General features: G+C 34.2%; 2 protein-coding genes across 2 annotated transcripts; one reads left to right on the forward strand and one right to left on the reverse strand.

Annotated features, from left to right (window-relative positions):
- Positions 1-771: 771 nt before the first annotated feature.
- LOC120580169 (rust resistance kinase Lr10) lies at positions 772-2,943 on the reverse strand. Its single transcript, XM_039833550.1, has 2 exons — positions 2,062-2,943; positions 772-1,983 (listed from the first exon to the last, which is right to left on the reverse strand). Exons 1-2 carry the CDS (start codon positions 2,792-2,794, stop codon positions 893-895), a joined length of 1,824 nt encoding a protein of 607 aa, XP_039689484.1. The 5' UTR covers positions 2,795-2,943; the 3' UTR covers positions 772-892.
- An 834-nt stretch (positions 2,944-3,777) lies between these two features.
- On the forward strand, positions 3,778-10,584 carry LOC120575751 (LEAF RUST 10 DISEASE-RESISTANCE LOCUS RECEPTOR-LIKE PROTEIN KINASE-like 2.1). The gene is made up of 4 exons (XM_039833546.1): positions 3,778-4,707; positions 5,437-5,469; positions 8,481-8,504; positions 9,133-10,584. Exons 1-4 carry the CDS (start codon positions 3,876-3,878, stop codon positions 10,380-10,382), a joined length of 2,139 nt encoding a protein of 712 aa, XP_039689480.1. The 5' UTR covers positions 3,778-3,875; the 3' UTR covers positions 10,383-10,584.
- The last annotated feature ends 3,288 nt before the right edge of the window (positions 10,585-13,872 follow it).

Genomic DNA, 13,872 nt, shown 5'->3' on the forward strand with positions numbered 1-13,872 from the left:
ATCAACGACTTTCTTCTAGTCCACTTCAAAATCAACATTCGCTAATTGTAGCTCATTGATCCACTTCATAGCCTGATATAACCCCAAAGCTTCGCCAACTTCCACGTAGCATAAAAGTGTAAGCCATAGAGTTTTAGACAACACATAACACCCTTCCACATCTCGAATACACATACTTTTTTTTTTTTAACAATCTCGAATACACATACTTATCCCTACTCTATTGATGGATGTTGAGAATGACACATCAACATTACATTAAGCTTCCCAAATGCTGGTTTCTCCATCTTTGTTCTGCTGTTCTGTTAGTCTGATGTACCATTAGACTGCAAGTCAGCTGTCGCGCTACTACTGCTACTGTTATGCCTTGTACCAGCAGCTCTTGCATTTTGAGGTCTGTTCGCATCACACCAATCCTCTAATAAGTGCTTTTCGCGCTCCAGAATGCTGCTGTTCGTTTTTGTAGTTTGCTGAAAAATTCTGAGATTTCTACTCTTCCACATGCTCGAAAGAATTGTGGCGAAACTCTCAACTTGGCTGCTGTTGCCATATTGCAATATTGCAAAGATTACATCCTCCACACTTTGATATTGCTGAACCAAAGGCTCAAGACTGCTCCAAACTCCACTTTGAGCAATGGGATGAGGGATAGTAGAACTCTAGAAGTTGGGTGCTTCAGTTCAAAAATATGATGTTGAGTATCGAGGAAGAAAAATGAGACAATTTAGCTTGAAATAAAACTAATTTTATTATTTTATAATTTAGAGATTATTTTTTACAGAACAATGTTTACGCGCACTACTCGCATACAAACAACTTCTAGATTTTTACAAATTATTAAGATACTCAATTCTTTCCTATGATGAGGGATTCAATAAATAAGTATCTTCTTTTATTTCTGAATCACTTCCATTTGAAAAGTTCTTCTTGCCAAAGTGCGTTGATCATTAGTGGTTATGGAAGTCATCGAGTGAAAAGGATTAGGAGGCACAATTAACTCGATATCCTCTCCGGTTTCCAACATTTGCACAACATTTTTTATTGATGGACGATTTATCGGTTGCCATTGAATGCACCAAAGTCCAACAATTGCAAGTTTCTTTGCAATTTTAAGATCGCCTTCATCCTCAATATGGATACATATATCTCCTTCCAATAAGTTATGGATCCATTCTGGGTATAGCACATGAAAAGTTTCTGCAGACGTGTCTACATTCTTTCTCCCTCCAACCATTTCTAGCAACAACATTCCGTAACTGTAAATATCTGACTTAAGAGACACATTCCCAAAATTTCTTGATAGAACTTCAGGCGCCATGTATCCCAAGGTTCCCTTAGCCGCTGTCATGGACACAACACTAATATTCTTGGAACATAATTTGGCGAGACCAAAGTCCGAAATTTTTGGAGTAAAGGATTCATCTAGCAAAACATTGTGAGGGTTGATGTCAAAGTGAATGATTGGATGGTTACAACCGAGATGAAGATACTCAATTCCTTTGGCTATACCAATACCAATTTGTTGTAGCTTCTCCCACCCCATGAAATGGTCCTTGTTATCCGGTGGAAATATGAAGCTTTGTAGCGAACCATTTGGAAACAAATTGTATACAAGAGCACGGTGAATTCCATCTGCGCAAAAACCAAGCAAACGAACCACGTTGATGTGGTGGATTTTTCCCATAATTCCCACTTCATTTATAAACTCTTTTCCTTCTCCCTCTGTACCATTGAGCATTTTCACCGCCACAAGAATCTCACTCGAGAGCTTTCCTTTAAACACAGTTCCGTGAGCTCCTTCTCCAAGTTTTTCCTTAAACCCGTTTGTAATTCTTTTTATATCAGCATAAGAAAATCTAGTAGGTTTTTGAGCTCGATAATCCTCTAAAAACTTATCAACTCTAATTTGATCCTCTTCTTTCTTTCTAAAATAGAGATGTATCTTAAATAAAGCGATGAGAACCAGCCCCAAAAGAATTGAACCTAGAACAAAACATTAACTGTCAAATAAAATTGTCTTCCAGCATAAATCATTAAAGAAAAATATAAAACAAGTCTAACCTGTAGAGGCGTATATAAGAGATTTTGGAATTTGAATTGTTTTCCTTTTTTTGTTACAATCAAAACATTCAGTTTTGCCTTTGGTATTGTTGTTCTTCCATTTGCATTTCATGCTTTTAGCTTTGCATTTTGTACAATTTTGTTCAGGCCAACTCAAACTGACGGAAAGATACTGCACAAATATGTTTGACGTGTCAAACATTTTCGTACACGATACAAGGTCCAATGCGATGACACTGTCGTAGGAATCAGAAATGTAAATTGGACAGGTGATCATATCTTGTGACCGTTGAGATGATTGATCTTCGTTTCTCAGGTGTCGTTTCTTAAATGAAGAACAATTGAAGAAAGATGATTTTGTTATTGATTCTGAATAAAATCGGTAAGGTGGAAATGAGGTCTTGTTAAGTTTCAGAATTTTTTCCGAAATGCAATTGTCTGGGTCCGAAATTGAAAGTTGGTTTGATTCGTAGTCTATGTAATCTACAAAGAATATGAATGGACCTGAAGTGGTAGATAACACCATCATGGTGTTCTTGTTTTGAGTACAATATAGGCAAAACTCAGGATAAACACATTCATGTTGTGATGATTCCTTAACAAGTTGGAAGGGGAATCGAATAATCGGTTCGTAAGGTCCACATGACAATTCTCTGCACTCTTCATGACTGCTGCTGTTATTGATAAGCTGTAGTAGAAACAGCAGCATGATGAAACTGTGTGATCTTGCCATTCTAATGTTACAGGGATTTGTTTTTGAGCCTAAAAGAAAGTGATAAGAACCAAACTCTAATGCTTCTTTTTAATACTACTCCCTCATTTTAAATGAACTTAATGTTTAATAGACACCCTAATTCATCGTTCATTCTACATCTAAGATGGATTCATAGGAAATATGAAACCCATCCAAATATAGAATGGACGGATGAGGTGCCCACCAATCAAGAATGAAACAATTATATAGTGTGGGGGCTTATGCTCCACTATAATTTGTGATTATTTTCTTCTACAACTATACATCATGTATTGACATTTGACAATATATTTGTTTACATATATAATATAAATAAATTGGTAAATTTTACTAGTGGCACACACCAAACCCACTCAAATTCAATCCAAACCTCAATTCAGCATTTGAACTTTTATGTGCAAGTCAAGTCCCTCCCTAATAAATAAAGGAAAACTCAAACACCCCATGTGAAAATGTAGGGTGAGTGGTTAAATAAGTGTTTAGTTGTTTATGTATAGATGGATATTTTTATTGACGTTAAAAATGAGAAAATCATTTAATATTTTTAGAATATAAAAGGCACGTTTGTTTTAGATTTAACAAAAAAAAATGGATTTTTCTTTGTATTTTTAAAAATGGATTTTTGAAAATTTATTCAAAAATAATTTGGGATGTCAGGAGTGTTATTTAGAGATGGAGGGAGTAGCATTTATGTAAATATGGTCAAAGTAGATTATGTAATTATGTAATTATGTAAATAGTAAACGTAGTCAAATTGTGATAATATCTATGAATGTTGTCGACGGGTCATATAAAAGAGATTGAAGAGTATAAAGTTAACAACGTTTTTTTTTTTTAAACCAAATATCCTCCGCAGGTAACTGTCGAGACTACTATCTTTAACTTTACGGACTCAAATGGACGACAAACTATTCCTAAAGTTTTAATGCTGTTGTTGATTAAGATATAAGAGACATACTTCATCTCACCAGGTTGGTTTGACAACGTCTTTATAGCCTTGTACGCACGCCATATCTGAACAAAGAAACACAAGCTTGAAATCAAAAACTGCTTCGCTACTATGTGGTGGTGGGTGAGAGTGATATTGGTACTGTTGTTACCATTTTCACTTCTAATTCAACAAGGTAGCAGCAGCACTACAACAAGTGCTTGTCCACCTTCATCTTGTGGTAAAATTTCAAACATAAGTTATCCATTTCGATTAAAAGATGATCCAATTCATTGCGGGGATAGCAGGTATGAACTATCTTGTGAAAATAACGTGACAACCTTAAATTTGTATTCCGGAAAATATTATGTGAAATCCATCAACTACAACAATTTCATAATCCGATTGGTTGATATTGGAATTCAACAAGATAATTGTTCTTCATTTCCTCTCTATTTCTTGACTCAATCTGATTTCTGTGTAAGATACAATTACGTGGACAAATATTGCACAGATCCATACCAAGCCACAGCAGGAGGAGGAGGAGGAGGAGGTTCCAATGCCCATCTTTTTGAGCATATAGTTTACTTGAATTGTACTCATCGAGTGACCAACAATCCTAAATATGTGAATATTTCTTCATGTCTCAATTGGAGCTCTAAATCCCAAGGGTATTATATTTATGCTATGGCTGGTGATTTAATTGCTGATGATTTTCAAGTTGGTTGTCATGTGATGTTGGTTACTCCAACGTCTTGGTTGAGAAACTTGCAAGGAAATGAAGTGGTTTCTTATGATGTTATTCGCAAGGCGTTAGAATATGGATTTGAGATTTCGTGGTTGCGTCATATTTTTCAAGATCGTTGCAAAGGTAGTACGCAATGCTCCTTAAACACTTCAACTGAGACGCTTCAATGCGTTTGCTTTTGCCGGAGTTTCTGGGGAACTTGGAGCGAAACTTGTGGTAAATATTACTTCACTCAACTTGATTTTCATTAGTTTAAAGATCATGGTCATTCACAATTTAGTCTTTGACAAAGCTTTGAATCATTAAGTTTAAAAATCCCTTGACTCAGCATCTTCCTGGAAAACAAACTAGAATATTAATGGTAGCTCGACCGTGAATGATGGCCATCCAAAGACAGTCCAGAGTGATAACAAAAGTAGTAAGCCAATTCTCATCACTCATGATAAAATAGCCTTTCCAATTCCTCAACAATCATTCATTCAATAGGATCCCAGCACCAAAAGTTTGAGCTAATATTATGGATGCATTCACTATCATGTGTTAGTCTGCGCTAACCACGATTTTCATTCGTAAGGAGACATTTTCCCGCAGCCTTCCAAACCAAACACTTCATCCTCTGCAAGCCCAACCATTTCCAAATCAAACGGTTCAGATCACTATTAGAGTTATGATCGAAACCTCGAAAGGAGGAATATTCTGCTTTAGAAGAAAAAGAGCCATATGATGAACCCTGCCAAACCATTGTATCAAAAGTAACCAAATCACCAGGTACATGCATAGCTCGAATCCTATGAATCACCGCAACAGAAACATAAGGTCTCAACCTATGTAGGTCCTGTCTATTGTTACCATCAATGTACTACATGACCATTTTTTCCCTCTCACCTTAGTTATGATTACAATGTATAAATAAGTGACACTTTCTTCTATTTTTGGGTCGTGCAGGAATACGGTCCCAGCTGAGTTTCTACACTAAAGGTAAGAATACTTATATAATGTTAATATATCGATGTCATTTTTCCATTTATAAATAGGTAAGCATTTTTCTAAAAAATATTGACCGTGTCTTTTTCCTTGATTTCATCATGTTCATATATATACAACAATAATATCCTAATGACCCTCCTACAATCATCAAATCATTATAGTAATATATAATATTATACAATAAATATAGATAACCTCAGATCCCTAGATCCCTTGTCACTCAAAACTCTAAATTTTTATGACGTTTCCCCTCTTTTAGTTCTAGGAAAAAAAAAATGTGATTTTTAACTTTGCTTTATAGGCAAAACTAATATGATTTGAATCAAACTTTCAGATATTTTACTATGACTCGAATCATAGCATGATTGGAATAAACCCTTACAACAACACATGATGTGATTTTTCATTGCAAGATTTGAATCATGCTTACCCTTGTTCAAATTAACTTGTCCATAAAACTACTAGAACCCAGTTTCGACACCTGATTCGAATCAAAATAGCACTCCAATTACTATGATTTGAATCAACGCCTCTAGAAGCTAAAAAAACAATGGATTTTAAGCACAACTGTTCTCGAACATGACTCCAAATCAATAGTGATGTCAATTTAATTATCAACCATATTGTTAATATCTCCATCCTCAAGTTACTTTTCAAAATAATTGATCAAGTTTAAGTCTCTCTTAAACCTTGATCCAGTCACTGACCTCCAACCATCCTTTGTAACCTCACAATATTTTAAATTTGATTCTTCTTCTCTATCAATTTTCAGCTATCCTTGTATCTACCTGCACTTTGTAGTCCCACATGATTCATCTTTACCTCTACAACCCGCAGAATATCTACCAACCTCTTGAAGATCATGCATCCTGTTGCGAATTTAGGCTCAAAATCACACCAATGAAAAACAAATATGTGTGGAACAAAGGAAAGTAGTAACTAGTATCAAAGTAATCACAAGCAAAAACAATAAAAAAAAACCTAGATCAAATCTAGGAATCAAAGTGAAAAATACAAAACCACAAGCAAAAGATAAAGAGATCTTAGAAATCGGTTGGGCCTAACACAACCCCACTTGTGAGGTGAGGATTGCCCCCACTTATAAACACATTGTCACACCATCACCGATCCGATGTGGGACTCTTAACACACCCCCTCACGACCAGCACAATTGGGTTTGGTTCGTGGACATAAATGGTGGGTGGCTTGATAGCAGGTGGCCCAATGGATATTGGAGAGACTCTGATACCATCTTAGAAATGGTGGTTGGACCTAACACAACCCCACAAAAACGGCTTATGAGGTGAGAATTGCCCCCACTTATAAACACATTGTCAGATCATGTCATGTCATGTCCGATGTGGGACTCTTAACAAGAGAGAAAAGAAACAAACATACCAATAAATGTTTACTCAATTCGGTCCAACTTGGCCTACTATGGGGGAGAGATTGATCTCTCCAATCCACTATCAAGAGTTACAAAATGGTTACAAGAAATTAGCTTCAACGAACTCACAAAGAACAAACCCTAATTTCTACCATTTTCCAAATCTCACAAAAGAACAAGACACTATGATTTTCGCTCATCCAAGGTGTTTACAAACATTTTCCAACCCAAGATAACCTTTCAAGAAAACACTAATCAAAAGTCATCAACCCTAAAGTTACCTGCTTTGATATCCCTAGTTTCTCTCTCTTGAAGCTCTACCAAAAACATGAAGAATGAAGCCTTAAATAGTGTCCAGACCCCGAGGCATCGTGCCACATTTCCAGCCCATCATGCCACGTTGGAGTTGGTGGCAGTACAATACTTGATCTTATCTCCTGGATCGTGCCACGTTGCTCATGCATTGTTCAACGTTTCCATCGTGTCATGTTGCCTCTGCATCGTGCCACGATTTTTCCAGTGACAGCCTACCATAAACACACCCAAAATCGTGTCACGTTGCCCTGCAAACGTGCCACGATTTTTCCAGACTTCAACATCAATTTTGAGACACATTTCAACATATCCAACTACCCTGGGATTTTTAGGTGGCTCGATAAATTGTACCATAACCTCTTAAATCCCTAGAATGTTCCTTTTAGTCCCTTGAAAATCCACATGCCTCAGACTATCCGTAGATTTTGGGATAGTCCCACAAGTTGTACCATTATTTCTTCAACCCTCAAAATGCATTATGTACTATTGAATATTTCCTTGCATCCAACTACCTTTGTATTTAGAGATAGTCCTACAAGTTCCAAAATATGAGTTTCCTTGCTCTCAATTGCTTCCCTGAAATTCCTCGGTTCCGAGTCTTGCACTTATGTAGCTTCAATTAGAGCATAACCCACAAAGTCTCCATAGAACCGCTTTGGTGAAACAATATCCTCTATTTACTCATCTCTTACAAGACACGCACACATACACACACATGAGCCATAATTGATTGTCTTCTTCTACTCCAACTATTGGAAGATTCCACTTCTTCTACAACAGCTTCACACCATAAACCCTTTGATGACTCAACTTCTAAAAGTGTATATCCATTATGTCTTTTGAACGGATGTGAAATAAAATTCACAACATTGTCCAGGAACATTATGTCTTTTTGGGATGACTCATGCTTATTGTTAACAATTTCTCTCAATTTCTCTCAAGTCCAGGAACATACCTCACATCTTGCAAATCATACTCATGCTTATCCGTTAATCTTTTCCCTAATGATTTCTAACTGCCCAAGATGTTAAAAATGTGTTTCCCAACCATAATAATTCACCAAAGAGCCCTCAATACTAAACCTGAGTTTCTATGGTGTTTCCCTTATTTTGGTTCTAGTAAAAGACTGATTTATAACTTCGTTTTTAAAGGAAAAACTGGCATGATTCCAACCACTCTACCCTAGTTCAAATCAACCCCCACAATAACACCTGATCTAGTTTTTAAGTACATTATTCAAATATACTTACCCTGATTTTAATCAACCCATTTATTCACTTAACTTAAATTTTTATTGCAGATACTATCATCACTATCTGGATAGGTGAGTTCTCTTACCATTCTGCTGCAAAAAATATTTTACGAGCATGATTTGTGTTTCCAAAATTTTTTTTTATGCAAAATAAAATAATTTTTTTTTCAGTTTCAGTTCATCAAAAATATTCGGGTGCCGTTTGTTTTAGATTTTTTAAAAATTACTTTTGTTGTAATACCAGAGTTATGTTTATGTGTGTCCCTGTGAGTTTAACTCAATTAGTATGTAAGGTTTGGGGTTCGAACCCCGACCACCAGAAAAAAAAAAAGTTATGTTTATCGGTAGGCTATTCTCAGAAATAATTTTTTCTTTGAAAATGAGTTTGAAGTTGAAAAGAAAATAATACTTTGATTAGCTTCTAAACAAAATTATTTTTAATAGAAGGGAAGGAAAAATATAATTTATGGTGTATGTGCTTTTTCAACCTATTAATGAAACACCATATTTTTCAGAGGATCATATTTCTATATACTATTTTTTCATTTTATAAGATTCTGTCTCTCCTCAAATCCAAAACCAACACTTATTCAATGTGTATTTTGTAAGGTAATGGCCTTAGTGTTTCCGAATAGTATATCTCTAATATAATCTGCCTAAATTTTTGCTGCTATATATCTATTACTTTGGTATGTTTCAGGATTAATTGAAGTAATAAAAGGGCCAAACCTAAAATATGAATATGATACAGAGTATATAATAGGATTACGCACAGGACACTATGTCCTACCGTCCTTCTTTGCAGCTAGATTTCTGTTTGGGATGACATTATTTATTGCCTTGTTGATATACAAATGGAAGAAAAGACATTTATCAATGTTTGATTATATTGAAATATATCTGCAACAAGAAAACAATCTCTTGCCCATTGGATATTCATACAAAGAAATTAAGAAAATGGCTAGAGGTTTCAAAGACAAATTAGGTGAAGGAGGCTTTGGCACTGTGTTTAAGGGAAAACTACGTAGCGGTCCTTGTGTGGCAATCAAGATGTTGGGTAAATCAAAAGGTAACGGGCGAGACTTTATAAGTGAAGTAGCAACCATTGGGAGAATACATCATTTGAATGTGGTGCAATTAATTGGATTTTGCACCGAGGGATCAAAACGTGCTCTTGTTTATGAGTTTATGCCTAATGGATCCCTCGATAAGTTTATTTTCTCTAAAGAAGGAAGTGTAAATATAAGCTATAGCCAAATTTTTGAAATATCGGTTGGAGTAGCTCGTGGGATTGCTTATCTCCATCATGGATGTGAAATGAAGATTTTGCATTTTGATATTAAGCCTCACAACATCCTTCTTGATGAGAACTTTACTCCGAAAGTCTCTGACTTTGGATTGGCTAAGCTATATCCTGTGGAGAATAGCATTGTCACAATGACTGCGGCAAGAGGTACCATTGGATATATGGCTCCAGAATTGTTTTACAAAAATATTGGAGGAGTGTCCTATAAGGCCGATGTTTATAGTTTTGGGATGCTTTTGATGGAGATGGCAGGTAAAAGGAAAAACCTAAATGCCCAAGCGGAGCATTCAAGTCAGCTTTATTTTCCTTTATGGATTTATGATCAATTTGGACATGAAGGAGAAATAGAAATAGAAGATGTGACAGAGGAGGAAAAGAAAATAGTAAAGAAGATGATCATAGTGGCACTTTGGTGTATACAATTGAAACCAGATGATCGCCCTTCAATGATCAAGGTAGTGGAGATGCTCGAAGGAGATGTTGAAAGCCTTGAAATGCCTCCAAAGCCAACCCTTTATCCACATGAAACGGTTGTAGACGATCAAAGAACCAACCTTGACCAAACAATGTCGAGTGATGATTACACTAGTTCTTATGATTCTGTTGAAAGAGAAACTAGTTCTCTGATAGAGAATATTGCTTGAAAGTTCACAAAAGCAAAATCTTATGTATCCACTTATTGTCTATTACACTGTTCTTATGTAATGCCTTTTCCACTACTGTGTTCTACATCGAATGTTCGAAAAAGCTTCTTCATTTGTAATTAATATGTAATAATGTTAAAATCTCATTCAACTGTGAACCTATCTATATGGTAATTTAGCATACTGAACTATATTGGATAAATGGTGTTCTTTTTGTTTTTTTTTTTAAATCAGCATATTTTATTAAACAGCCCCGACACAAGCAGTGCCTAAAAGGCAAGAGGGCACATAAAAATCAGAACAACAAAACACCACAAAATACACACTAACAGCGGCCAAAAACAAAAGAAAAAACCACACCAGCAACTTCCACAAACTGTCAAACAGGAAACCAATGGCAACATCAGTCGAAAGCCAATGACAGCAGCACAAAATACAAACGCCAGATAACACAGCTACCACACACTACCTCCTTTAAGCACTCTTTCGGGTTCCAACACCATTGATAATAAAGGCCTGACGCAATTTTCAACTTACTCAACGACCAATGCCAAGACAAACGCTTTATTTCATCAACTATCTCATCAACTTCCACCGCCTTATCATTAAAAATTCGATTATTTTTATCTCTCCGAATAGCCCAAATCACGGTATGCCAAATCATCAAATACCCTCTTTTGAGCTTATTTGAGCTCGCGCCATTCCTCCAACACTCAAGATTCCTTTGGTTATTTTCCATCGGCAATTAACTGCTGCAGAGCTTCAAACCTAGAATTTTCCATTCTAAAAAAATAACCACATCGGTAGTTAACAACTGCCGATTTAATTCATCGGTAGTTAACTACCGATGGATTATTTTCGTAAAATACTTGTGTTTCTTAGCAAACATTGAAGTGTGAACAGCAATATTCATGTTTACTTCCTTAAAATGGGCCAACTATAATATAAGAAAGATCCTATATACATTCTTTATATAGAATTTAAGACGCATAATAACAATGCTTATGCTACCTACACTCCTACATTTTGGAAAACACACCGGCGTTTCCAAAATAATTATAAAAAAAAGTTTTGAATTGTTAATGGTAAAATAATTTGAATTTTGAAACTTAACTCGTTTAGTTCGCAAAAACAATTTTTATTTTCATTTTCTCAATTCATGTTATTTTATTTGTTAACAAAAAGAAAATTATACTTTTAAAAACGAGTAGTGTTGGCAATGGAGGGAAGATAGAATGCTATACAGGGATAATTCATTGTTTTAAAAAATGCAAAACAATTGTTCGGTTTACGAGTTTATTTCCTTCTTGTTAAGAAATAAAACTAATACAAATTTTTTATTAAAAAAAACTAATACAAATTTTATTAAATGAAAATAGAAAAAATTTCCTTCATAAAGGACCTTAAGTTTTCAAAAACTTGAATAAACCGGTGTAGTGAGGTGAGTTGGTTTTCAGGAAACAAAAATATTTTGAGTATTTTTGGAAATGAAAAATATGATTTGTAAAACCTAAGGGTGTAGGAAGCAATAACCCAATAACAAAGAGTTTAGGCAACAATAGCCCCATCCTTAAGCTCAAACCATTTGATATGCCCTAAAATATAATCTTGGAACAATTTCACTTAAATTCTTAGACGAGATAATTTTTGATAAAAATGATGAAGTGTGTGTTTGATTTCCCGTTTGCAAAAACACGTTTGCTTGTTTTCTGATGTATTCTTACCGTGATTTTCAGAAACTTTAAATACTAACTTTTACGCTAACGTGGTTGTTTATCGTGATATCCATCAAACTCTGGTATGCAAACGCTGTACCAAACAAAGAAATATTTAAGTACAGTGGTGAATGGTGCATTCGAGTATAGTCAAACCATGCTGACTATTCAACCAATCATGTAAAATTATAATTTTTCACGTGCATAGCTTGAAATATTGTTACTGTACTTTACTACAATGCTAAATCTTGTTTCAATGTTTTGGATAAACTATGTACTATACTCAACATTCACTCACGGTTTTGTTTAGGTTGGTCAAACAGACAATAAAACAAAGTACATATCAAGTTGGATAGACTTTGAAAATGAAATGTCATAAATAATAGCTTCTTGATCAATCAAAAAGTGTCCCAGTTTGGTAGTATTCACTGCATCTCGTGACTTTTCTTGCTACCTACCCTACTGCTACTATTTTTTCTTTGTTTTTATCTAATTTCAAAATTTTTAATAAATTCATTTAAGAAATAAATAATAAAAAAATTAAGCTTTTAAGGTTATTTACATATTACATGTTGTCAATTTTAGAGAATATTCATTGATAATATATACGGAGTTAATTAAGTTTTTTGTCTCTATAAATATCTACAGTTTTGGTTTTAATCCCTATAAAAATAAATTACACTTTTTAATCCCTACAAAATTTTCCGTTAGTGTTTTTAGTCTTTATAAAATTTTCCGTCAGTATTTTTAGTCCCTGTCAAAAATTTCCATCAACATTTTTATCCCTAAAATGCTTAAGAAAAATGTCACAGAAACTAAAAAATGTGATTTTATTTTATATGAACTAAAAATAAAACTGTAAATATTTATATGACTAAAAACTTAATTAATTTATATATAAGGCCTTGTAAAATTGTTGGATGTAATAATCTATGAACATTATCATCGTGCTTATCACATTCATAGATAGAGAGGTAGTTAGAATAGTTCAGTCCTTATCAGGTGTTATGGTACTGAGTTTTACTATTTCAACATTTATTAATCATTAATGGATGGTCCTCCACACTAGAGAAAAGGTTGGTGAAATCGTCAGTACTTTTTTTTTTTTTTCTTTTTTATTTCCTTTTTATTAGAGATATATGAAATTAGTTTTTTTTTTTTGTCAAGATATGAAATTAGTTTATATAAAGGTTTTGATGTACTAATAAACATAGGCTAACTAATTAGTAACACCTCTGAAAAGAATAAAAATAATAATAACAACTAAGTTCATAATGATAATTGGACAAGAAAATTACATTAGGGTTTAGGGTTCATATTTAGGCTCTTTTTCAAAAATCCATATTAGATGCACTCTTCTTTTCTTGTGGAAAATTATAATTGGATAAGAAAAATTGTTAGTGAACAAGAATCACCTAAATTTCCATCATACCCCTCTAATAATCAAATGTGTACTCTCTCCGTCCTTTAATGTAGACACTCATTGCCTTTTTCATATTTTTTAAGAAAAATTGTCAGTATAATTAATGTGTTTGTTTTGTGTGTTAATATTACGAAATTGTCATTTGTTTGTATGTGTATTAAATTTGACTTTTTATATTTCAAGATAAGATAGTAGTATTAATTAGGGGTATGTTTATTAAAAAAATAATAAATGCATCTAGTAATTTGAAAATAGTTTACATTTAAGAACAAAATAAAATCAAATTGGTGCTTAGATATAGGGACGGAGGTAGTATAAAATAAACCTAAATCTCCTAACATAATCATTGGCT

This window comes from Medicago truncatula, chromosome 1 (genome assembly GCF_003473485.1).
Source record: "Medicago truncatula cultivar Jemalong A17 chromosome 1, MtrunA17r5.0-ANR, whole genome shotgun sequence".
NCBI lineage: Eukaryota > Viridiplantae > Streptophyta > Magnoliopsida > Fabales > Fabaceae > Medicago > Medicago truncatula.

What these genes read in the sequence shown, in the direction of transcription:
- LOC120575751 (XM_039833546.1), top strand. Translation starts at nt 3,876, where the DNA reads ATGTGGTGGTGGGTGAGAGTGATATTGGTACTGTTGTTACCATTTTCA. An exon ending in AACTTGGAGCGAAACTTGTG is followed by an intron (nt 4,708 to 5,436) that starts GTAAATATTACT and finishes TGGGTCGTGCAG; the next exon opens with GAATACGGTCCCAGCTGAGT. An exon ending in TATCATCACTATCTGGATAG is followed by an intron (nt 8,505 to 9,132) that starts GTGAGTTCTCTT and finishes GGTATGTTTCAG; the next exon opens with GATTAATTGAAGTAATAAAA.
- LOC120580169 (XM_039833550.1), bottom strand. Translation starts at nt 2,794, where the DNA reads ATGGCAAGATCACACAGTTTCATCATGCTGCTGTTTCTACTACAGCTT. An exon ending in TCTTATATACGCCTCTACAG is followed by an intron (nt 1,984 to 2,061) that starts GTTAGACTTGTT and finishes GTTTTGTTCTAG; the next exon opens with GTTCAATTCTTTTGGGGCTG.